Here is a 24648-nt window from a genome sequence, read left to right on the forward strand (position 1 = left end):
CCCATGGGTGAGGACAGCAGGCACAACACAGCCACGGTTGAATTATTTATTCCGTACATTGTTAGCACAGTAGAGAGAGCAACTGTGTCTCCAGGCTTCAATTAAAATATCAAGGCACCCACACCGTCTGCCCAGCCACATGCCTGCCTGCCAAGGATACAGCCAGGAAAAGAGCCTCCATCACGACCGGAGGCCCCGCCCTCTGCTGCGGGCCCGCCCCCGCCCCAGGCTCTGCCCCTGCTTCCCAGAGGCCCCGCCCTCTGCTGTGGGCCCGCCCCCGCCCCAGGCTCTGCCCCCACTTCCCAGAGGCCCCGCCCTCTGCCGCGGCCCCGCCCCCGCCTCCCAGCAGGGGTTTGGGCTTGTTTCTCTAGCTGCAGCTCCTTTGGAATCACCCTGGACTCAGCCCACCCCGCCGCTGAAACATTTCAGCCCTTTCCCTCCAGATCAGTCAGTCCATGGCCTTAAAGAGTCCTTCTTGCCTCCCAGGGGGGCCTGGGACCAGCCTTGATGTAGGACAGATCTCTCACCCACTGGGCAGGGGGCAGGCACCCCAGCAGGCATTCAGACACAACACACCAAGCCCAGATCTGCACCACAGGGTGCAAGTGACAACAACCAGGCTGTGGCGCCCAGGGATGGTCACAGTCAGAAGAAAGTAACTTCAAAAACCTAAATACATTCTTCTTTTGTCATTTAAGAGGCTCTTTTTCACGGGTCTGTACTAGTCCACTGAGCACTGAGGCGTGCTTTGGACAGTTCCTAATTTATCCATCTGCAGGCTTGTAGCCTGAGCGAGCTTGGACTTCTGATCCCTCCATCTTCTGAGCGTTGGGATTACAGTCCTGTGCCCCCACACCTGGTTTACGGTACAGGAAATCGAGCCCGGGCTTCATGCATGCTTTGTAACCGCTCTACCCGCTGAGCTGCGTCCCAGGCCCTTAGAAAGGGACTTTGAAACGGTAAAAACGGGAAGACATCGGCCACACCAGAGGAGGAGTGGACTTACACACAGGTGGGTTTCTGCACCTTCATCAGCCCTACCAAGGCTGGGAGCCCCGGACTCTGGAGTGGAGACTCAGTTACCAGATGAGGCAGCTGGTCACAAGCTAACTGGGTCACCCACCAGATCGCATTCACCAGCCCCCAGATTAGAACATGAGGCCAAGTGAAACCAGAGTGGGCGGGCTGCGAACAAGCAGTGCGGTTGCCACTACATGCCCAGGAGACAGCGCTGTGGGGAGAGGGCACTGCGGGCGAACTGCAGGCCCCAAGGCCTCTGCGAGCCCTTACCTGTTTTCACGTGTGTACAGTGTGTGTATATGTGTTCGTGCAGACTCTGCACGTGTGTGGAGACCCGAGGTTGAAGCCTGGTGTCTTCCTACTCATAAGGCAGGCCCTCTCAATCAAACCCAGAACTCACCAAGAGGGCTACTCTCGGTGGCCAGCCTGCTCTGGGGCATTCCCTGCCATCATGCCTGCCCAGCACCAGTGCGGGTTTTAGGGCTTTGAGCTCCACTCTGCACTCTTCGGCACAAGCGCTGGGCCATCTCCCAGCCTTGTGACACTTCTATTTTAGCACATCCAGCACAGAAACCCAAGTCCTTCTACTAAGAGGCTGCAGCCCAGACACCAGCCGTTAGAGCTGGGGGAACAGATGCAGGGCTGCAGAGCTGACCTCAGAGACTGGTGCTGCCTGTCAGGGTGTGACAAGCTGGCCTTTGAGACCGGCCTCTGGACTCAGGAGGGAGCTAAAAGGTGGCAAGAGGGTGTCGCCTGTTTGGAAAAATGATGGACAATTCCCCCTAAAGCTGGCTACTTGTACAGCCCGGGACTCAGCATTTCCAGCAACGTAACTAGTCTGGGAAAGGAGCCTTGAGGTGCAATGAAAGACACGTTCATGGCTCTTCCTGAAAGCCAAACGCTGGGTTCATCCGAGCGTTCAGAAGCAGCAGGATGGATACGTGAATTGTGAGTGATCGGAATAAAGACACCGTAGAATACTACAGAGCCATAAAAAGGAGAGAGAACTGCTTACACACCCTGCCATGGACAGGTGCGCGTGTGCGCGCGCGCACGCGCGCACACACACACACACACACACACACACACACACACACACGGCAGAGGCCCCACTGCCTGCATGCGCTGAGAAGTTTGGAAACAAGCCCAGCAGCAGATGAGCCTTGTGGAGAGAGGCACTGGCCAGAGGGGCTACAGGAACTTCCTGGGCACTAGAGGCGCTGTGATGAGGTCAGCCACGAATCCACCCTCAAAGCTCACGGGGCAACGTGTCTGAAATCCACGCTTCATGGTAACGAGACACACCTATGGTGTAAAACAACAGGAGAGGGTGCAGCTCTCTCTTAATGGCCACCAGACACAGAGGCCAGCAGACGGGGATTCGCAGAGAGGCCAGGGGACAGGGTCAGGGAGTGGCAAGGTGGGGAAAGGGAGCTGGAGCTGCGTGCCCAGTGCTGGCCCAGCCTGAGAAGGCTCACTTCCTCAGTGCCCCTCCTGCCAAGCCAGCCAGCCTGTCCCCGGCTCGCCCCCTTGCCACAGGAGGAGCCAGCTGAGTGTGCCCTCGCCCTGTGCACTGCCGGGCTCCACCTGCTATTTCTACCCCCACACCGCCCTCCTGAGCTCCCCTGGGCACCTGTCTTTCCCACACTCCCATGAGATGAGTGCCCTCCCTCAGCCACCTCGGAGCCACTGTCTCGTTGTGGAGGGAGAGCCCAGTGGAAACAGATACGTGTGGCAAGCCCCACACTGGACATCAAACCAGCCTCCAGGAGGATTCGAACCCGGAATGGCCAGGACTCCAGAGGGCCGTGATTATGTAGCAGCAGACAACACATTTCAAAGGCTGGCTAGGGACACTAGAAAATGCTCAGCACCGTGGTCCGTGCAAAGCCGCAGATGTGACCTTAGCCTGCTAAATTAATAGAGGGCTGTGGCAAATACACACAAACCAGGTAGCCACCCAGGAAGGGAGGCGGGCAGATCTCACTTGCCTCTTTTATTTCATGTATGTGAGGCTTTTGTCTGCATAGATAGCTGTACATGCCTGGCCAGAAGAGGGTGCTGGGTCCCCTGGTCCTAGAGTTATAGATGGCTGTGAGCTGCCGTGTAGATGCTGGGAATCAAGCCTGGGACCTCTGGAAGAGCAGCCAGCGCTCTAAACCAACGGGCCATCTCCCCAGCCCTTTCTTTGTCTCTTTATGTTGTTTTGTGCATGTGTGTGTATGTGTGTGTGTGTGTGTGTGTGTGTACGCGCACACATGTGCGTTTGTGAACATCAGAGGTCAATATCAGGTGTCTCCCTCAATCATTCTCTGACAGATTTATAAAAGGATTTTAAGCTTTATTTTTATTTAATGTGTAGCTTTGTTTTATTTTTATTTTATGTGTGTTTTCCTGCTTGCGTGTATGTGTGCCCAGTGCACACAGTGCCATGAAGGCCAGAGGAGGGCGTCACATCCTCTGGAACACAATTTCCAGCTAGTTGTAGGCCTCCGTGTAGGTGATAGGACTCAAACCTAGCTCTTGTGCTCTTGACTGCTGACCCTTTCTCAAGACGGGGTCTCTACTGAGTCTGCACCTCACTGACTCAGCTAGACTAGTTGGCCATCTAGCCAGCCACACACACACACACACACAGCCGCCGCCCCGTCTCTGCCTGCCCAGTGCTGTGATTACGAATGTAATTGAGTTGTGCACGGCTTTTATGTGAGGGCTAGCCAGCCCAGCCCAGGTCCTCACATCGGCGCGATTGCTTCACAGATAATGTTTTCCCAGCCCACTGTTCTGTTTTCGCCCAGACCTACAGCAAACATGCGGGCTGTTTAAAGCCCAGCAGGAAAAGGATGGGGACATTAGCCATGCGCAGACAGAGGGCTCGAGGGCTGGCTGTCCCGTGTCCAGTGGGCAGATCTACGGGGGTACTGGCTTCGAGAGGCTCTCCTCTTGACCTGGGCGCGCAGAGGCAGAGCAGCCAGGACTTAACTCAGCCCAACTGTTGCTCTTACTGTGTGTCCTCCTCAGTTTCTACAGGCCTCCATTTTCTCATCTGTAAAATGGGCCCACTGTCTTGGTGGCTCTGCAGGTTGTGTGGAGTGATGGAGAAGCAGCCGTGAGGGCTGGAATGTGAGTTTTCTGATAGAATGCTTACCCGGCATACAAGGAGCCCTGGGCTCCATCCAGGCACTGTGGAAAGCAGATGTTGTGGGGCACGCCTGTGATCTCTGTACTTGGGTGGTAGAGGCAAATGGATCAGAACGAAACAATGAGTTCTAGGCCAGCCTGAACTCATACATGAGTTCCTGTTTTTTCAAGCATGATGGTACACACCTCTAATCCCAGCACGCTGGGGGCTCTCTGAGTTTGAAGCCAGCCTGGTTTACATAGCAAACTCTAGGACAGCCAGAACTACATGGAGGGACCCTGACTAAATACATACATAAATAAATAAATATACAAATAAACAAAGCCCTATGCAGTCCCAGAAGCCAACAGCAGCCGCCGTTAGAAACCCCTGAGCCCCGGCCTGAAGAGATGGCTCAGCACCGCCAGCACATGCAGCCCTCATGGAGGACCTGAGTTCAGTTCCCAGCATCTCCATCAGGCAGCTCGCACTGCCTGGAACTGCAGCTCCTGGCTGCTTCTCTGAGATGCACAAACCTAGACACACACACACATCATTTAAAGCCAAACAATAGCTCCTTCAAAATCATATTTGGTGGCTGGAGACATGACTCAGGGGTTGAGAGCCAGGCTCAGTTCCCAGCACCCACATGAGCCTTATAACCGAGTTTAACCTCAGTCCCAGGAAAGCTGATGCCTTCTCCCCTGGCTCCCGGGACACCAGGCATGTGTGTGATACACAGAAATACAGGCATAACACTCAAGCACATAAAAAATAAAATTAAACAAATACTTTTTTTTTTTTTTACTTTTTTGTAAAAGTAAAACCCTGAGCCCCAGGGCATGCTGGTCAGTATGCTGTGTCTGAGCCCTATATGACAGCAAATACACATCTGGGGACAGCTTCAGAAACTTATAAATGACAGTGACTACCCAAAGGCTGCTTGTCAGCCCTGTGTGGCCGAGGAGATGCCTGCAGCCTGCCTGAGCCCACCCTCTCTGTAGCAGAATCTTCCAGGACCAGGCAGGACTTCCCATGCTGGCTCCTCCGTCCAAACTCCTCCCATCCTCCTCTCCAGGTTCTCCGAGGATCTGGCCACACCGAGGCCAGGTCGGGGCTGCTCAAGCGCATCTACGGAAGTGCCTGGCTGGATGCAGAGGTGAGGCCCACCTCAGGGCACCGTCTGGTGCAGCCTGGGCGCTGTGTAGAGGACGCTGCCCCACAGAAGCCAGCCGGGCAGTGGGGACAGGGCCGCCCATCACACCTGACAGAGGAGGAGACCGCCACACAGGCAAAAAGAGCCTTTCACACCCGTGAGAGCAGTGCCCAGGAACCACGCAGGTGAAAGGGACACTGCCCAGTCCCCTCCAGGCCTGACAACAAAGAAAGTCTCCATGCAATCTCCCAGGGTGGCCAAGCTCTTTGAGGCCCTGGGGCCAGCCTCTCCTGTGGAATCTGGAACACTGAGCTGAAAGGTCAGGTGTTTAACACCGCCCTTTAAGAGAAAGCCGGGCCAGTCTGCGTACGAGGCCTGTGGCTGGATAGTCTTTCAGGAGACCTCTAGGCTACCCCAGGGGCCTGCCATGCCACAGCAGCCAGAAGCAGAAGCAGAGGCCTGCCGTGCTTCAGGCAGGGCTGTGACAGGCCAGGCCACTGTAGGGAGAAGGGGACTGAGGGGTGGAGCAGGTGAGGCCCTCTAGCTTTGCTGTACTTTCCTAATTGATTTTGTGTCTGTGTCCCCAAGGCACTCAGGCCGCTCAGGGCTATCTTAGCCACTTAAGCAATTTAAAATAATCAAAGCACTTACAAGGGACTCAACTGGTCTTCACACTTCAGACTCCAGAGCGCTTGGGTAGGGGGCAGGGCTGCCGGCTGTGTCCCCAGTGTCCCCACACTTCACTGCCAGAGTGACCCTGAGTTCAAGCGGCCTCCCACAGGTGGGACAGCCCTGCAGATGCAGGAACTTCACATTTGCTGTGCCGTCAAGCTGTATGCTCACTGTCCCCTCCTCCAACACCTGCTCAGTAAACAGGTACCTCAAGTGTCCGCTACCACCAGCCTGTCACCAGATGTCACCTGTCTCCTGTCACCAGAGCCACACATGAAGACAACTAAGCTCAAAGGAATGCAGCTGAAGCCGGGCCTGGTGATGGCCTTTGATCTCAACACTCAGGAGGCAGAGGCAGGCTTATCTCTGTGAGTTCGAGACCAGCCTGGTCTACATGGTGAGCCAAGGCTATGGAGAGAGACCCTGACCTCTGAGAGAGAGCTATCTGAGAGCACCCATGCCATCCCAGGCCCTGGCAGAGGTTGGTGCTGCCCTCCCCAACCTAGACCACCTAGGGGACATGACAGAGGCAAATGTTACTTCTGCTGTTTGCAGCCTCACGGTCCCCACTAGACATTCTCATTCTCCTCTAGTGCTGGCTTCCTGCCTCTGCGGGACTACTTGTGATAAGCTTCAAATTCCCCCATGCCCTTGAGAAAGGCTACAGAATGAGCCAGCGCTGCTACTGGCCTGTCCCCTCCCTCCCTCCCTGCACCTGAGCAGGGCCAGAGTGGGCAGAACAGAGCATTGACCCTCAGCCAACACCAGAAGGAAACTGAGGCCTGGGAAGGACTGAGCTCCAGAACTCCAGAAGGAGAGGGCCAGGGGAACCCACCTCCTGACCTCTCAACCAGGACGCTTCCTGTGCGTCCAGGTGCTAGTCTGTCTCTCTCCGTTGCTCAGTGAGCCACCCCTCCCAGCTCTGAAAACTGATGGCAGAGCCAGGACTCAAACCCCGGCTGGGGAAACTTCTGCAGCTACAGGAATCAGAGAGTGTCCTGAGCCACAGGAGGGGGGTCCAGGTGAGGCAGGTGCCCACCAGAAAGGGCTTGGAGCCGAGCTGCTTGACTAATGGAAGGGAGGGGTGGATGGCAGGAGCGGGCACGCAAAGTGGGGGTGAGGCTAGGGCAGTCCCTGCTCCTCGCCAGCATCTCTCAGATACTCCCACTAGAACTGGAGCCTCTGCCTCACCCGGCCGGGCCCCCGGCAGCACACAGGGAGAGGTCAAGCATTGTATCAAGCAGACTTCTGCATCTTACTGTTGCCGGCACGGGTGGGTCATAAAAACACTAGTTTAATAAACTGGGGACACGGACCGTTTATAGCTCATTAGGGGGGAGGCAGGCGGGGAAGGCGCTGGGCCTAACCTTGCAGGCCCAGGCCAGGCACTGATCTGTGCACACCGCTCTACACTGTGCCCCCTGCCTGCCCTGATCTGCTGGCCTCTGCTCAGCTATAGCAGCTGACCCACCGAGGCCCCACGGTGAGGCGACAGCCTCACCAGGGCCTGGCTTGTCAGGACCCCTGTTCTCTCACTGATCAAGTGGCACCCTGACACCTGGGCAAGTGCTCTTTACCCTCACTTTCCTTGCCTGTGAAGGGCTGCGTACGGGAGCTCCCAGGCCCACAGGCTGTGCCCGTGTAACCTGGACGTTGGAGCCATGCTCTTCCATGCATCACACAGCCCCTGGCATAATCTGTTTGAGCAGTTCATTTTTTCCTTGCCTACTTCCTCCCAATATGGCTTCATCCGCTTGGCGCCTGCCTGGAGCAGCGGGCTCACCTGGAGCACACACAGCAGACCGTGAGGCAGGGCCTAGGTGTCAGGCACCAGCAAGGTGCCAAAGCCCAGCTAAGGTGGACGACAGCCACCAGAGCACGCTAGACAAGAAGTTCCAACACAGATATCGTAAGTGGGTGAATGCTTACAGATGAATAAGCTGAGGCCAGACAGCAGAGAGGGAGCTAGAAGACAGAAGCGGGCCTCTAAGCCCCTCTACTCGCCCCCCATGTCCTGGCCCTGACAGCTCCCCGTATGGAATCCAGGGCTCCCACGAGAGCCTCCTCCTCCCTCAGCCAAACTGAGCGCAGGCACAAGGGAACTGAAAGTACACACGCTCAGTGTACAGATGCCCACAGCACTGTGGCCCGGAGGGAAGCTGCGGCCATGACCCCAACCCCGGCTTCAGCCTCGGGGAACCAGAAATAGAGAGTTCCCTAGCTACAGCGCGCCTCGCTGCACTGCCAGGTGTCTTCCCAGTGGAGCAAACAACTAAGACCCCTCAGCCCAGGCCATGGCGGGGCGGGGGGGGGCAGCAGAGATGACCAGAAGTGTGGGCACCCTGAGCCCCTCACCCTAGGGCCACATCCTCTGCACCTGACCCAGAGATTTCCTTTCTCAGACTGTCACCCCGACTCACTCCCAGTACCCGGGGTTACGAGAGCAACATGCCCCGGAACCTCAGAACGGGTGACACACCAACCGGCCACGGCCTCCTCCTCCTCCCCCCCCCCACCCCGCAGTTCCTCACAAGTGCCCTGGCCTCCACTGTGGTGGCTTGAATGGGAATGGCCCCAGATGCTCATATATGTGAATGCTTGGTTCCCAGCTGGTGGAACTGTTTGGGAAGGATTAGGAGGTGTGGCCTCGGTGTGGGAGCTGTGTCCCTGGGGAGTCAGCATTGAGGTTCCAAAAGCCCAGCCTCAAGCTCTCTACCGCCTGCCTGTGGATCAACTGTGAGCTCTCAGCTGCTGCTCCAGCGCCGCCTCCCCCCCCTCCCGCTGCCATGCTTCCTGCCATGAGGGTCAGAACTCAGCCTCTAAAACTGTAAGCCAGACCCAAGTACATGCTTTCTTAGAAGCCGCCTTGGTCAAGATGACATCTTCATTGCAACAGAAAAGTAGGGCATTCATCCATCTATTCTCAGGACACCAGCACTGCAGACCCCCAGTGAGAGCCCTGCGCACAGGCTGCTGATTGGGCCAGTGAGCTGCCCTGTGCCCGATTCGGGGGACGGGAGACGGCAGGAAGGAACTGCATTCAGGTGTGCACACCCAGGCTCTGCAGCGCACCTGTGGCCCCTGACCATGCGCCTCAGCTGTGCACACAGCTGCCACATCCGAAGGCCAGAGCACTGAGCACCTGCTGCTGGGGACGCTGGGGGAATGACGAGACAAGGCCAGGTGGAGGCACTGCCTGCCGCCATCGTTCTGCTCTCTCCCCTCGGAGCCTCCTTTCTTTATTTCACTCATCCCAAGCTAAGGCTGAGCAAACCGGATCGAACACGCTTCTAGTAACAGATGGACGTGAGTCCCTTCACAGGGACAAGGTGTCGGGTGAGACGCCAAGACTTTGAAGAGTGTTTGGGGGAGGAACACATCCAAGCGTGACTCACTAGGAAGGTGACCCCGGCTGCCCCTCCCTATGCAGACACTTACGGGGGAAGGCTCCGACCTCAGCTTCGGTCAACAGCAGGACACAGGCAGGTGTGGCTGTGTCCCCATGGGCTCTCTCATGTCACAACACTTCATATTTTGAGGGTTCACCCCTCCAACCATTTCAATGTTCCAGATACACCCGAACTTTAGACATGGTAAAACTATAGAATTCACACTTGATAACAGGGCAATTAAGGGTGCTTTTTTTTTAAGCTTCAAAATTTTTTTAATTTTTTGTTACATTATTTATTCTCTGTGTGTGTTTGTATCTGGTGTGATAGCATGCATGCACCACTGCTTGTGGGAGTCAGTTTTCTTCTACCGTGTGGAGCCTGGGGATTGAACTCGGGCCATCAGGCTTAGCAGCAGGTGCCTGAGGACCTACTGAGCCATCTTACTAACCCAAATGCCATAATTTACATCAATCATTTGTATTTGTTACATTTATGTGTATATGTATTTGTGTGCCTGTGTGTATGTGTGTGTGTTTACCCGCAGAGGCCAGAAGAGGGCGCTGAGTCCCTTGGAGATGGAGTGTCAAGTGATTGTGAGCTGTTGCTTGACCTGGGTGATAGGAACTGAGCTGGGTTCCCCACAGGAGCAGCAAATGCTCTGTGTGCTGAGCCATCTCTCCAGCCCTCGAATACCAATGTAAGTTTATGATTTTGTGTTTAGCTGCATTCATATCTGTCCTGGGGAACACACAGCCCGTAGGCCTGGACTGGGCATGCATAGGCCATAAGGACTGTAACTCATAGACCATACGAAAACAGGGGCAGCCCAGATACGATGTCTAGTCTAGAGAGGCAGCCAAGGGTGAGGGAAGACACACAAGTGTACTTGTGTGTGAATGACATGACTGGTGGATGCAACTGCAAAGAGCATCATGAGGAGAGAGTGAGAGCAGATAAGAGAGGAGCCTCAAGCTGAAGCCTTCATGAGAAGGACCCAGAAGAGTTCACCTTTCATCCCAGGCCTCAGGAGACAGAGACAGGCAGATCTCTGAGTCTGAGACCAGCCAGGGCTACATACAGGGATTGTGTCTAAGTAAATAAGAGTGAGAGAGAAGATTCCAGACAGAGGACACAAAGTCTCTTGATGTAAAAACAGCTTGATGTCTTCAGGAGCATGAAGAAAACAATATGGCTGGTGTGGGGTGCACAGCGAGAGAGAGGGGTGTCAATGCTGACCCTGCAGAACACACGGGGAAGCAGTGGTGTACCCCAGGTTTAAGAAGCTGAGGCTCGAGATTCAATTTGTGTTCTAAAGAGATGACTCCAGGGGCCGGCTGTGTTTTGGTGGGTGGGGGCTGCCTAGCGAGCAGAAAGCCCAGATGCCAGGCTCAGCACGGCATAAACTGGGCCAGGTTTCCATTGCTGTGATACGCTGTGACCAGAAGGAACGTGGGGAGGAAAGGGCTGATTTCACCTTACACCTCCAGGTAACAGCCCTACGCTGAGGGAAGCCGGGGCAGAACTCCGGGCAGGGACTGACGCAGAGGCCATGAGGAAAGGGCATGCTGGTCTGCTCCCCACGGCTTGCTCAGCCTGCTTTCTTACACACCTAGGACCACCAGCCAAGCGGTAGCTCTGCCCAGTATGCTGGGCCTCCTACATCAATCATCAGTCAAGAAAATGCCCCACACTTGCCCACAGGCCAATTGGAGATGTTTCCTTAATTGAGATTCCTCTTGTCAGACAACTAACTTGTGTTAAGTTGACAAAAAAAAAAAAAAAAAAAAAAAACAGAGCGAAGGCACGGATGCTCTCAACCCAGCACTGGGGAGGCAGAGGCAGGAGGACCAGAAGTTCAGCTACGTAACAAATTTGAGGCCAGCCTGAGTGACATGAGACCTTGTTGAAGAAGAAGAGGAGAAAGCAGGGGAGAGAAAGATGGTTCCAGACACGGAGCAGCCTCTAGAGAAGCATAAGGCAGGGTCAAGCAAGAGGCTCGAGGATGGGGCAGGGGGAGGACTGTGCCCAGGACGAGCTCAGAAAGAACCCACGCAGCTGCTCACAAGAAGGAAGGGCCCAATGTCTACAAGTCCGAGTGTTGTGTCTGGAAGGCAGCGGTGAGCATGAGCAGTTGTGGGAGAGTGAGAGGCGCTCAGAGTTCCTCTCATCCATTACCTGAAACATAGTGAAAACACCAAAGCCATTTCTTCACAGGAGATCTGGTCTCAACTCTGCTACTCTTCTAGGAGTCCTGGTCAGGGGCTGAGGGGCTGAGCCCTGGACCTGCTCAACAGCCCTTCCCCCGTCATCAGGCCCAACGAGAGCACTACCCACGGAGACACGGGCTGCTCGACCAACACTGCACTCAAGCCCCCACAGGAAGGAACGAGAGGCCCAGCAGATGGCGGGAACTCTTCGGGATCAGCCTCAAAGGTCACCGTCTGTTGCAGCCTGCCTGCTCCCAGCTCTTCTGCCTCGGTGGAGCGCCTCACGCTGACTTGAGGCCCCGCTCCACGCTGGGTGTGACATTTCCTGCGGGCAGACGTGTGCCAGGCACTGTGCCGCCCTTGCTCACACCCCTGACTCCTAATTCCATCCACCTGGCCAAGGAGGTTAGGGCAATTGTCACACATCTTGGGAAGGGAAATGCTAAGACAGAAGAAGGCTGACCAGCATGCCCTCGTGGGTGGTCAGCCCAAGTTCAGCAACTACTCTGGCTGGCCTCTCCTCCAGGCCTCAGCTCTCTGCCGTACAAAAGGAATAGTAGTGATGCAGAGTCTCCACCTGAGCTCTTCCAAGTGCTCAGGTTAGAGCCTTCGCCCTGTCCAGGCCCCATCAACACCTGTTCTCAGAAGATGCCACTGGCTCACTCACACTGATGACAATGCTGGTACAGTAAGTGAGGTTGTGAGGACGATGGAGGGACAAGAATTAAGCGTCGGGCTTGACCCTGCCTGCAGCCACATTCTCCTCAGGGACTATGGACCTTCAGCAAGCATCCTCCCTCTGCACATGCACACGCACACTCGTACTCCCTCTCCCGAGAGAACCAGCAGGATGCAAGGGGTTGTAGACCTGCGGAGCCCCAGAGTCAGGCATCTGCCCCACAAAGCTGGCCTGGGTTTCCATCCCACTCTACACCATTTGAGGGAGCAGAGGAGTTCTGGCCCCTTGCAGCTAAGGCACACTGCCCTGGCTCTGACTGTACCCCAATAACACCCCAGGCAGGCTGTCCCTCTGTAGCCCCCTCAGAGAGAAGGAAAACACAGATTCTAACAGCAGAACCCAGTAATCCTTGGGGTCTGACTCTGGTCAGGGCTGGGAGGAGGAGGTGGGCAGTGACACATAGGCACACACGCATGCACGCACGCGCCTCAGAGCAGGCTCTGCACCTCTCCTGAGCCTGCCCTGCCCACCCTACCCTAGTTAACCTTCTTGAGTCTGTAAATGGCTTCTGAGTTTCCGGTCAAAACTCTCCTCTCTATCACTTTCATTAGTGAAGAAGCCTCTAGATCCCTCCTGGACCATTAACATCACTAAAAGGGACCCAGGAAACACAGACCACAGCCTTCTGGCTGCTCCCTCTCCCTTTCCGGACCAGTAGTCAATGCGGCCTGACCTCAGAATACACACCAGCCCCTGTGGTCCTATGAGGCACAGACCTGGCAGCCAAGCCTCTTCACATCTGACCAGAGGCACAGGAAAAGGAGCCCCGTCAGACAACTGTGCCCATCCTTGGGTAGAATAGCACAGGAATACTAACCACCCCATCTCAGGGTCCCTGAGCACCTGTCCCCAAATGCATGGGTTCCCCGGAATATGCTTTGAAGTGTAATATTCAGACAGGCTCGGCACACAGAATGTCAGGGGGCAGTGACTCCCCCAGTCCCAAGGGTTCTCTCCATGGGAAGTGGCTACCAGGAGGCCACTTCAGTCCTGACCGCCGGGATAAGAGTCTCGGGGTGCACGGCTCATCTGCAATGAGCTGGGGGCTGGGCCAACGTCACTGGAGCACAGCTGGGTGGCCCAGGCTGCCTCCCTCCCAGGCCTGGATGACTCAGCCGTCCCAACCGTCACTGGAGCAGGCCTGGGACAGCCAGCCCCTGCTTTCCCACTGTCCTCTCCTCTCCAGGCTGCTCACTCCAGTTCTGAGAGCCCAAGAGATGATCGGGACCACCAGGTCCCCAGGGACTCCTTGAAACGTCCACTGCCCCCCCGGGGGGCAGCATTTCCTTGGAGGTTCCTGCTGCTCCTACACCCAAATCAAGTAAAACCAGCAACCCAGGAGAAGGCCATCCTAGGAGCACACGCACGTGTGCACATGCATTTATAATGGCTGCCGTTGCTGGCAGGGCATGCTGAGACTGCAGTGGGGGTTACCTGAGACTCGCCATGGCTAGATTCTACCCCCTCAAGCAGGGACCTTCCTCTCTATTCATTCCCTCCTAGAGGCACACACAGCACACCACACCACACCGCCCCCGGTACTGATGCATGCTGGGAGTTAGACAAATGAGCTCCAGGTGAGAGGGATCGGCTTCCTTTCCTCCTACCCCAAGTGGCTCAGCCTCTCCCAGGCCTCCGCCAGCTCTGGAGACCCGGGCAAAGGGGCTAGAGGTCAGACTTAGAGGGAAGGAGGCACCAGCGGCCTCTTCCAACCCGGTCTCCCTCCCACTCTCCCCTTCCACTCACACCACTTACAGAGCAAAAGAGGCAGGCTTGGGGGTGGGGGCAGCCAGCGCATAATTATTGGTAAAATGCTTGTAACGTTTTTTCCCTCTCCCCAGTAGCTTTCAGTTGTTTTAGCAGCTTAGCAAGCACTTGGCTCCAATTGAATTGCAAATCAGCAGCTCTTGCCCCGGGAAGAGAAGGGAGGTGGTAGAGGGGGCAGGGAGGGGCTGGGAAGGGAGAGGAGGAAGACCTAAGGGAGGAGGGCAGAGGGCAGAGCGGAGGAGGGAAGGAGGCCAGGGCCAGGTTCCGGGAGCAGGGTTAGGGCCAGGAGATAAGCTCCCGCTTTTCATCCTCCCGGACCCACAGCCCCGCCCCCATCCGAAAACCAGGACGCTTTTCTCCAGCCGGAACTGAAGGGCGGACTGGGAGGGCCACTAGGGGCTTCCTCAACTAACCGGAAGAAAACACATCTTTCTTGGGAATTGCAATTATTTGAAAACAATGTCAAAACAAAAGTCTTGCTTTCCCCCCCTGGCAATCTGCAGCACTGTGGTTTCCATTCTGTATTTTGTCTGTCTGCCCTTCCATCGATCCACCTGTCTTCTGTTTGTCTGTCTACCTCTCTCCAGCGTTCTTTCACACAGTCCCAGCCTCCTCTAGGCTCAGGGTCTAAAGGAGGAGCTTGGGCAGGTCCTGCTTCAGGACCACGGTCAGCACCAAGCCCCCTCCCTCACCCACCCCCCAACTCCACCACGCGGGAGCTTCAAACACAGGATCCGGCAGGAAGAGGAGGAGGGAGTGAGGCCAGGCTCCCGGGCCGTAGAAGGCACTAACCTTGAAGAGGCGGAGGATGTTGGCCACCATGATTGAGACTGAGCTCCCCGAAGCTCCGATGACACCCACCACCCGTTCAGGCTTGGTGATGATGGGCGGACCGCCGCTGCCACATCGGACCTCCGTGCCGTCCTTCTCGATGAGCGCCTGCACAAAGGTCAGTGACTGCTCGAGGGCGTGGGTGTCCCTGGAGCAGGTGTCCAGGATGCGGGCGCCCAGCGTGATGTTGGGCAGCAGGTCCGGGTCATTGTTGATTCGATCCAGAGCGAAGAGCATGGCCTCCAGCCGGTGGATGCCTTTCTCCTTCTTCAGCTCCCCACAGGCTTTGCCCTCAGAGCCACGACCGTGGACGGGAAACAGGCCTCCCAGCGTGATGTCCCCATCTATTCGGATAGAGTTCATATGCGGGTGGCCCTTGGGCTTTCCGAGGGATGAAGGTACCCAGGGCCCATACAGGCTGAGGAGCAGGCAGAGGGGCAGCCGGGCCCACCACCAGGCCCAGCCTCCCTTCCCAGACATTTCGGAAAAGCCTAGAGACCCATGAAGTGTGGGTCCCTGCTCCTAGCCCGAGCAGGCTCTGGGTCCCATAATCTGGGTACACAGGAACAGGGCAGCTTTAGCAGCAGGGTGGCTCAAGACGGCCAATGGGGCGGCCCATTCCAGAGAGCTCCCCTCCTCCTCTTTGACACTGGAGTAGAGCTCAGTGGCCCTCACAGGCCAAACCCACAGAAGACAGCAAGTGGCCGGAGCTACAGGAGGTCTCGGATCCTCGTCCCCATGTCCTGCAGGCCAGATTTCTGTGTCTGGCTGTGGAAAGGGAGGCTCCCTCGTATGCTGGCAGGATCTTAGCATCAAGGAGAAAACAGCTCAGATCACTCCCACCAACCTGGGAAAGAGAGAGAGACTATCAGCCCAGCCTGAAGAAGACATTAGCTATTGTGATTCCGCATCGGGAGCCTGGGAGAGGGAGCCCAGAGGTTATGGCTAAAGATGCCATAAATCTCCTCTTGATTTTCACTGCTGTGGCCCAGCTCCTGAGGACACGCAGAGCTGGAAGCAGAAACTGGGTCACATTTGAAGACCTTCGCTGGCCAGGGCCCACTGCCCGAAGAGGCCAGGCCTCTAAGAGAGCAAGTACTCTAGGGACAGCAGGCACGGCTGGGGAGGAGTGGGCCCCTCAGCGCCCTCAGCAGCTGGAGCAAGACCCTAATCCTGTCAGTCCAACCTCATGAGAGAAATGAGGAAACTGAGGCCCTGGGAGAACTCTGTGCCAAGTTCCACAGATATCTCTTAGCTCATACATAGCTCCAAACAGGAAACACTGCTGTTTGGGGGACCCAGGGTCCAGGAGAAGCCAAGACCTTGGTGGGAGAGCCTTTCCAGCACTGGCCGAGCACAGGCCAGGAGCTGCAACGCCAAAGGCTGGGAAGAAGCAGGAATCTGGGGCTCCAAGGAGGTACCCCATGTTCACCGCAGCCACACAAGTGCCCCAGCAGAGGGCAAAGCCAGGCCTCTTCCCTCTCCGTCCCTGCCTCAGCCTCCTCAGGCTTCCCTCCATCTCTCTGTCTGCCCCAGTGGAGCTCAGGTTGCGGCCTGAACCTGGGCACATTATTGTCATCATAGTTGTTATTGTTGTTGTGATTAAATATTTATCTGCAGGGATAGAGGAGAAAACAGAGCTCTTCCTCATTCTCACAGCTAATTTGGGCTAATTTCCCCCGGGGATTCTGCACACACCCCCAGTCTTCCCCCCTGAAGCCGGCAGCCTCCTCCCTCCACTTCAGAGGCCACCAGGGGAGAGGCTGAGAGCTGAGTCAGGGCTGGGCTGAACTGTGACCCCATGCCCCTTTCCCATGGGTTTCTCAAGAGAAGGCCAGCTAGCTATTCAGCTACTCTGTGCCTCAGTTTCCCACGCAACTGGAAGAGTCGCTGGAGTGTAGATTTAAAACTTGCCTCCATCAAGGCCCAGCAGGGGTTTGGGAGCCATCCCTCCGGTCCTACTGCTGAAGCCCCAAGGAGAGAGAAGGGGAGGATGCCAGACCAGATTTCGGACTCGAATCCTGGACTTCTCTAGCCATGGGGTCCTCACACTAAGTGTTGGGGTGCTGGGAACTGGACCAAAGGTCGGTCTAGCTCTCTACCACTGAGCTACACGCCCTCAAATGTTCCAAGTGCAACAGCCGAGACTCCAGTGATGAATCCCACCTAGCCCTGCCCTGCCAGCAAACCCCAGGGGCCACCCCAACTCCCCCAGAGGCACCCTGACTCTCCCAGAAGCACCCAGCAGATCAGGATGTGTCAGGTCTAGAAACAGAGCACACAGAACCCGGAAGAACCACCTTCTCCGTCTAGACCCTGGGACTGGAGGCTAGAGGCACAGCCAGCGCCTTGGAAGACTACCTCTGCTCAGAGCCGCCACCCCTGCCCCTCGGGAGAGCGGCTTTATGGGATCACCTTCTGGGTGACCCTCTGGAATTGCTGGATGGGGCAGCAGGCAGCTCACAGGCAGCTGGGAAGAGTTTAAGGGTTCCCCAAGCTCCGCTCCGCCTCCGCCTTGGCAGGTGGGCACACCTCCTTGGGGCTCTTGTTCAGATATGTAAGTTGCAGAAGTCTGGGCACCATGCTGGCCCCTCGGGCTCATCTGAGCTGTCACCAGAATGACCCGTGTGCAGGCAGGGTGCAGACGTGCCGCACAGCTCCAGGTCAGGGGACTGCAGGAGAGGGCACCGCGCGCCGCCCTGGGCTTGGGGGAATGTTCAGCCTGTCCCACAGAGGGGTGGCTGTGCCACTAACCGGGTCAGCCGCAGAGAGCGGGAACCCTGTGTCTATGCAGGCTGCCCGGTGCCCACTGCCGCCCACTGCCGTGGCGGGCAGCCACCCCGGCCTTCTGAGGCAGCACGGAGGGGGCTGGCATGCTGAAGAGTGTGAGCTGGTGACCGTGGCTTGCTCAGGCCTGCAGCCCTTTCCAGGTTTCACTGACCTTTCTCCTAGGGGCGGTACGCCGCCCACAGGTGGGAACCGTCAGGGCACGGGGGAAGGAAGCCCAACATGAGCAGGGCCAAATCGGGAAGCCCGAAGGCCCTGCTACTGCCAAACCGTCCCCCTGGGATCAGATCCTACTCCCTGACCATAGCGGGTCCCCTGACACCCCTGGCAGGCCTGACTCCTCCAAAGGGTTTGGCGGACACACCTCCCGCAGCCTCCCATCCATCTTTTGATGCTGTAACGGGAACAAGGGAAAGTAAAAATACCCTGAAAGGAGGCAGGAGCAGCCCCGGGGACGCCTGTCTCCACCTGCAGGGAGAAGGGGGCAGTCTTTGAAGTCCATTCCCCAACCCCACACTCTCTCCCCCACTAATTTCAAAATAGCCTGGGAGGCTCAAATGGGGCAACTAGGTGCACCTCTCCCCAGGAAGAGCCACCAGGGTGGCCGTGCCTCCTTCTCTCCCCGCACCCCCCCCCGGCTTAGTCCCCTCTGTCCTCCCTCCCACTGGCTTCAGGGTGGACTGTCACAGCAGAGCCAGCCTCCCTGTGCAGCTCCAGCTCACCAGCCAACGGCAAGGCCTTTTCCGGAGCTTCTCTCGGTGAGGAGGATGCAGAGGGAACTTGGGATGGGATGAGGACCCAGCAGGGCTCTATCACCTGAGGGTGGTGTGGGAGGGCACAGGAACCTTGCCTCACTGTCAGTGCAAAGTCCTCACAAGCAGGCCCACCATGCCTTCCCGACCTGTCGGTCCAGGCATGGCCCGATCCAGGAGGAACCAGACCACAGTGTAACAACCAGGCCGGGAGGGCCAGGAGCCACCACACCCCAGCCACCTTTCATTGAGGTGCCTTTTACTCTTCCAAACCAACCAAACAGAACAAAACCAAACACCAGAAGATGTGGGGACCAAGCCATCCCTGGGTGCTGCAGGAAGAGCTAGAGCCCAGACCACATCGTAGCCCACCTGAGCCTTGCTCCAGCACCTCAGCTTAGTGGCCTGTCCCACCTCAGATAGCTTTTGCTCCCAGCCAGCCAGGTACCCAGCAAGCTGGAGACTGAATGGCCGAGCGGGGACCGTCCTGACTCTCCTTAGCTGGGTAGACACCTCTGGCCTACATGTCACCCCGTAAAAGGCAAAATGAAAGGAACCTGGGGCCCCTCCCTTCTTCCTGCCTCCACCACCCCCAGGACCCCACCACCCAGAAAAGGATTAGCTTGTAGTCAGTTCCCTCCCAGACGGTCATAGCCATGCTAGGACCTGAGAAGCAGGTCACTCAAAACCGCCCGTGGCCCACCGGAAGAAAGCTCTGCCTGCCTGAGAGCAGTGCTGCAGACCCAGCTGGCATCAGTGTCCCTTGGGACAGCAGGCTGCGTCCTCATCCTCCATGGCCTCTGCACCCTGGCACCTTAACGTGATATGGAGAATGGATGCTACGGAAGAACGGGGCCCTGCTCTGTATTTACAAGACTATAAACACAGGATAGTGCTAAAGGTGGAACCTGCTGTGGGGTTTCAGGCACTAAACACAACTGACTGGCAGGGCCAAGGCATGGAGGCCTCTGGAACTTTTTATCCTCCCCCCCTCCCACCAGAGACATATTCTAAGGAGCAGGAGCTCCAGTCCCTCTGCCTTCCCACAGCCGCAGGCTGGTAAGAGAGGGCATACAGTGCTGAAACCCAGCTCTGGGAGCCCCACACCCAAATAGCTGAAGCTTTCAGACTGGGAACCCGCCGCATCCTAAAGCTCAGCTCCCACACCCCCAAGCATCCTTCCAGGTTCTATCAGAGCACCGGTCCAATTCAGAGGTGGAGAAGGGGAGCAGGAGGTGGGAGACCACAGGAAGTGACTTCTCAGCTTGCTGTCATGGGTGGGAACTAGGAAGAAGGAAAACATGGCATCCAGTGTCCTGTACTTTTGCCCCTCCAGCGGCAGCCAAGAGGCCTACTCCCTCAGGAAAGCTACCCTGACTACTCCAGTTCCTAAACAAATATTCTCGGCTCCAATCGCCGAAGCTGATGGGGGGCGGGGGAGGTGGCACATTAAGGGCCCATGTGACCAGCTCCTTTATATCTCCTATGCTTCATCCACGGCCCAGAACACAAAATAACATGCTCAATCAATGACAGGAGGAGACAGGTCCCGCCCAGAGGCAGGCGGGTGGCTCCACTGAGGCAGAGCCCGGGACAAACAAGCAGCAGCCATGTCTGCAGTCCAGAGACCCTCCTGAGTGGTCCAGCACAGAATGGAGCCCCCTTTGCCATGAGCATTCGGTCACATGCGGCTGTGGTCCTGCCGTGTGCCCCTGCCCTGCCCTCAGATACACGCACCTGCACAGCCAGTGATGGAGGAGGACACAAAGGCCTTGGAGCACGCGGGAGTGTTAGGGACGGAACCCAGAGGAGCCCTTTGGAAGAGGATCATGAGGGAAGCCCTTCTGAGGAGTTGCATTCAAGCAGAAAGGGAAGCCTGGAAGGTTTAGCCCTGTGGGTTTCTGGAGCAGAAGTCTGGAGGGGACCACAGGGCAAAGGCCCTGAGGCTGACGCTGAGCTTTATCAAGGAACAGTAAGAGGACGGCACGTGCAGAGGACAAGGAGGGAGCCTGGGGACTGCTGAGGGGACAAGGCCAGAGAGGGTAACGGGATAAGGTCAAGTCAGACTCCAGGGCCTCCGTGCAGAGAGAAATGGGGACCGTGAGTACAGTGACATGAGGAAAGAGAGACCTGCGGTCCGCAAGGTCAGTCACCTGGTAGAGCACAGCTGCCCACATCACGGAGAGCGCCGTCACCAAAGCTCAGTGCCTCAGCCGTCCACCCCACCAACTCTAGGCAGAAACCACCCACCGCCCACCTCCTCTGGGGTGTCAGAGATCACACTGCCTCCTCCAACCTTCAGGCCTGGCATCCGTCGCCCAGGCCTCCCCCTGCCTTCTCCCTACCCCCACGCTGCCACTGTCCCTAGCTTCCCCGTCCGAGACTGAAGCAAAGGAGTGTCTGAGTCTGACAGACAGTGCCCACCAGGAGGGGCAGAATGCAGGCCCGGGCAGGGGTTTTAACCAGAAGTTCTTCCCCAACCAGTGAGTACTAAGGCTGGTTTCTGTCTGACCAAAGAATGTGGGAGGATGAGAGCCCAAAACTCTGGCCCACGACCACCCCCACCTATCCCCAGGCCTTGGTACGACCCCCGGGAGCAGCCTCTGGGCTCTCCTACAGTTATCACTCTCGCTGCAATAACCATGGCCTTGCCTTCTCCCGGAGAGTGGAGGCCTAACTAGGCTGTGTCACTCGGCCCCACGATGGCACAGGCTGTCATTACGGGCTGTCATTTCCCAATTACCGCAGATAATATCTACTTTAATTGAACGGGGTCTCCATGATGCCATTATGCACCGAGTTACCCAATTCATTTAACGTGCACACATCAACACCTGACTGCGATCATGAGACTACTGTCCAGTGACATCCCGAGGCGACTCACACAGCGCTGGTTCCACCAAGGAGCCAGAGGTCAGGGCCTGTGGGCTCAGGGGATCAGAGGATGCTCTGTGCTAAGCTAGCTTGGAGTCAGCAGTTGCATCTCTCAGGGGGGCCTTTCCACACCCTCCCCTGCAGGAGCAAAGCTGCCCCGGACAGAGGTCAGGGGGAGGTACCATTGCTCAGAGAGCAGGTCCGTGGGACTGAGGAGCCAGGCTGCCCCACGGGCCCCGGTAGGGACATCTCTCGATGCTGCTGCGTGCACATTATGTATGTGTGTATGCTGTGTGTGTGTGCGGCGTACATACACGCTGTACACGAGTACACGCTTGTGCACACAGGGAGATGAGTTTCTCTCCTCCTGTATGTTGAGCCGGGTCTACTCACTAAGCAGGAAGCTCACTGGAGCCCTGGGGACCGTCTCCACCTCCTGTGCTCACACAGGTGAGGCCATCAAACTCAGGTCCTGGAGCTTGCCAGATGAGCCAGCTTCCCCTCAGTGCGTTCCTGGTAATTCCCCCTGACTAGGGCAGAGCTGACAGAGGCTGCTGTCCTCACTCCAAGCCCCCTGCTTCCTCCTCCGGTGGACCCGCTGAGCCAGGCGGCCTTCTGCCCGGTCAGAGGCAGGGCTGGGGCCTGGCTGCCAGCTCCCTCACACCGTCTCCAGGTGGCAGGAGGTGCTGGTCTACGGAAGTGTGCAAACCTTCCCATGGCAGCAGCTGCCAGCCCAGCTGCCCTGTCTCCCAGCAGGACCTGCCCACTGGAAAGCTGGGTTCCGGGCGAGAGGAGGACAGCAGGGTGGGCAGATGTCTTGGGGTGGGTGGTAATTAGGGGCTGCTCCTCCGTGCTGGTGGGGAGAGGATGGGTCTGTCAGCTATAATTACAAGGCTCTGCAGTCCATAGGTTCTACCCATGTCTTTTCACCAGCTGGCCCCTGCAGTGGGGTAGGGATGGCTCAGCAGCCCCGAGGTTGAGCTGTGTGTAGCCCTCAGGACAGGGACAAGGCCACAGAGCCTTCCAGACTCCGCTAGCCGGAGAACTAGTCACTCACAGGCTGACTGCCAAGCAACCGGAGAAATCACACCTCCAACAGAAAGATGTAGAAGCCACTGGCACAGGTCAGAGGAGGAGGGTGAGACCAGAGAAGCTGCTTAACTCCTGGCCTGATCCTCCCGGCATGGACCTGCTCTATATGAGGCGGAGCAACCCACTGCCCTCTCCGAACACGCCAAAGAATCCACCATTCATGGAATGTTCCTCTAGGCCAAACATGCCAGCTTCCAGGACAAGGGATCATTTCTGGGGATGTTTTGCCCCCGAGTGGTGTCCCCGGAGGCCAGGCAACTCAGGGCTCAGACTCAGCGCCCGTTCCCAGGTCCCAGCCAGGACAAGAATGTGGTCAAGGTTGGGGGCTCCTCCAGGAAGTTACGGCCTGCCCAGGCCCTGGGACGGTCCTCTGGGATGGCCCCCACCCCATCACCACGGAAGTCTCTGAGCTCCTATAGGAGCAGCTCAGGAAAGCTCTCACGGAAGGCTTGCCACCTCCTCCCCTGCCCAGAGGAAAGCGGACCAAGACCAAGGCCCGCCGGAGAGGGAGGGGGACTGGGATGAGAAGGCAAGCCCAGCCACCCAGGGCTGGTTAGGTGCCCGGCTGAGCTGCAGAGCTGCTCTAGCGGCCTGAGGTGCTCGGCAGGGACACCCTCAGAGTACTGGTCTTCCTGCCTGCTCTAAGTCCAGAATCCAGAGCAGAGGGGGTGGCTGCCAGCATACACACACACACACACACACACACACACACCTCCTGCGAGACTCACAGCAGGGTGGCCATCACACTGCCACATGCACACGTGTGGCCTGAGGCACCCTAGCCCTGCAAGCCAGTTCAGGGGGTGTCCCAAAAAGCCAGCTTTCTCCCTGGCCACGGGAGCAGGGCTAATGAGGAAGAGGAAGAAACCAGGTACCCCAAAGGGCTGTCTGACCACGCTAGCGGTGCTCGGGGCCTAGGGGCAGAGGGCGCTCGTCCTCTGAGCTCAGGACTCCCCGCCGCCGTGCCTCGCCGCTGCCCCAGCCCGGCACAAACAGCCTCCCAGCGCCGGGTGCGGGGTGCGAGATGCGGGGGCGCAGCGCACAGTCAGGCCTCCACCTCGGCCCCGCCCCCGCGCGGGGAGGGGACGCGGCGGCCCGGGGGCTCGGGGAAGCGACCCCGGAGCAGGGACCTCCCCCGCCACACGCTCACTCACACAGAGCCCTTAGAGACGCTCGGGTCCCCCGGGTTTCCGGGAAGGGGGGGACAGTCCCAAGCGTCCAGCTCGAGAGCGTGACCTCAGGTCCCGGGGCTGCGGAGAGACCCCAGACCTGCAGCGCCACCGCAGACCACGGCGGCTTCCGCGGGCGGGAGGCGCTCGCTCGGGCTCCAGCCAGCGGCCAAGGTGGTGCCGGGGCTGGACGCGGCTCTCGGGGAAGGGAGCCTCCGGCCGAGCAGCGCGGGGCAGGGGCGCACGCCCCGACCTGAGCCCCCGCCGCCTAGCCTCTCCGCAGAGGGGGCGCGCGGGCGCCACCGTCCCCTCCGGGGCCAACTCTACCTGTCGTCACGGCCCCCACCCCACTTCCCCCCATATCCGCAGACAGCTGTGCCCCGTCCCCGAGTGGGCATGGGGGGGCGGCCCCAGCCCGGAGCGGAGCCCCCGTACCCGGGTCCTGCGCCCTCCTCCCGGAACTAGGGAGCCCGCGGAGGCCACCTCCCCCGAACGCCGGGGTCCCCGCCGCAGCCCGCGCTCCCGGAGGCCGGGGCCAGCGTCCCCTCCGCCCGCGCCCCTCCGGCTCCAACTCACCGCGCCTCGGCGAGGTGGTCGCGGCGGCCAGGGGTCGGCTGCGCCCGGGGAGCGCCGGGAGCCGCCGTGCCGGGAGCCCGGGCCGCGGCGGGCGGCGCTGACGCTGCGGACCGAGGCGGGCGCCCAGCCGCCGGCAGTCCCGGGCGCGGCGGGGAGGAGCCGGCCGGAGCCGGGGAGCGGCGGGCGGCGATGGGCGGCTGCTCCCGGGGCGCTGGAGCCGCGAGCGGCCGCCACGGTGCTGCCGCCGCCGCCGCCGCCGCCCCGGACCCCGGCAGCGCGGGCGAGGCGGCGCGGGGCGCTGCGGGCGCCGGCCGGGCGGCGGGGAGGGGCGCGAGCGCCGGGAGCGCGGGCCGAGGGCCGACGGGGCCGCTCCGCTCCCGGCGCCCACCGCCCTGCCGCACCGCGCGCGCGAGCCCGGCCCGCAAGTTTGCGCCGCGAGTGCGGCTCGGGCGCGCCACGCTTCCGCCGGCCTTTTAAAGAGCGAGGGCCCGGC

General features: G+C 58.4%; 1 protein-coding gene across 2 annotated transcripts in view; it reads right to left on the reverse strand.

Moving 5' to 3' along the window:
• Grm4 (glutamate metabotropic receptor 4) overlaps nucleotides 1–24285 on the reverse strand; it is an 82264-nt gene extending 57979 nt beyond the window's left edge. Inside the window, exons 1-2 of one of the 2 annotated variants that reach the window (XM_021630005.2) lie at nucleotides 24156–24285; nucleotides 14867–15752 (exon numbers count right to left, since the gene is read on the reverse strand). In XM_021630005.2, the coding sequence (XP_021485680.1) occupies nucleotides 14867–15385 (519 nt within the window). In that variant the 5' untranslated portion in view covers nucleotides 15386–15752; nucleotides 24156–24285. Of the gene's footprint in view, nucleotides 1–14866; nucleotides 15753–24155 lie in introns of those variants that run through there. The other variant, XM_060369144.1, reaches the window with a different exon arrangement.
• Nucleotides 24286–24648: the final 363 nt, after the last annotated feature.

Source organism: Meriones unguiculatus, chromosome 16 (genome assembly GCF_030254825.1).
Source record: "Meriones unguiculatus strain TT.TT164.6M chromosome 16, Bangor_MerUng_6.1, whole genome shotgun sequence".
NCBI classification, from domain to species: Eukaryota; Metazoa; Chordata; class Mammalia; order Rodentia; family Muridae; genus Meriones; species Meriones unguiculatus.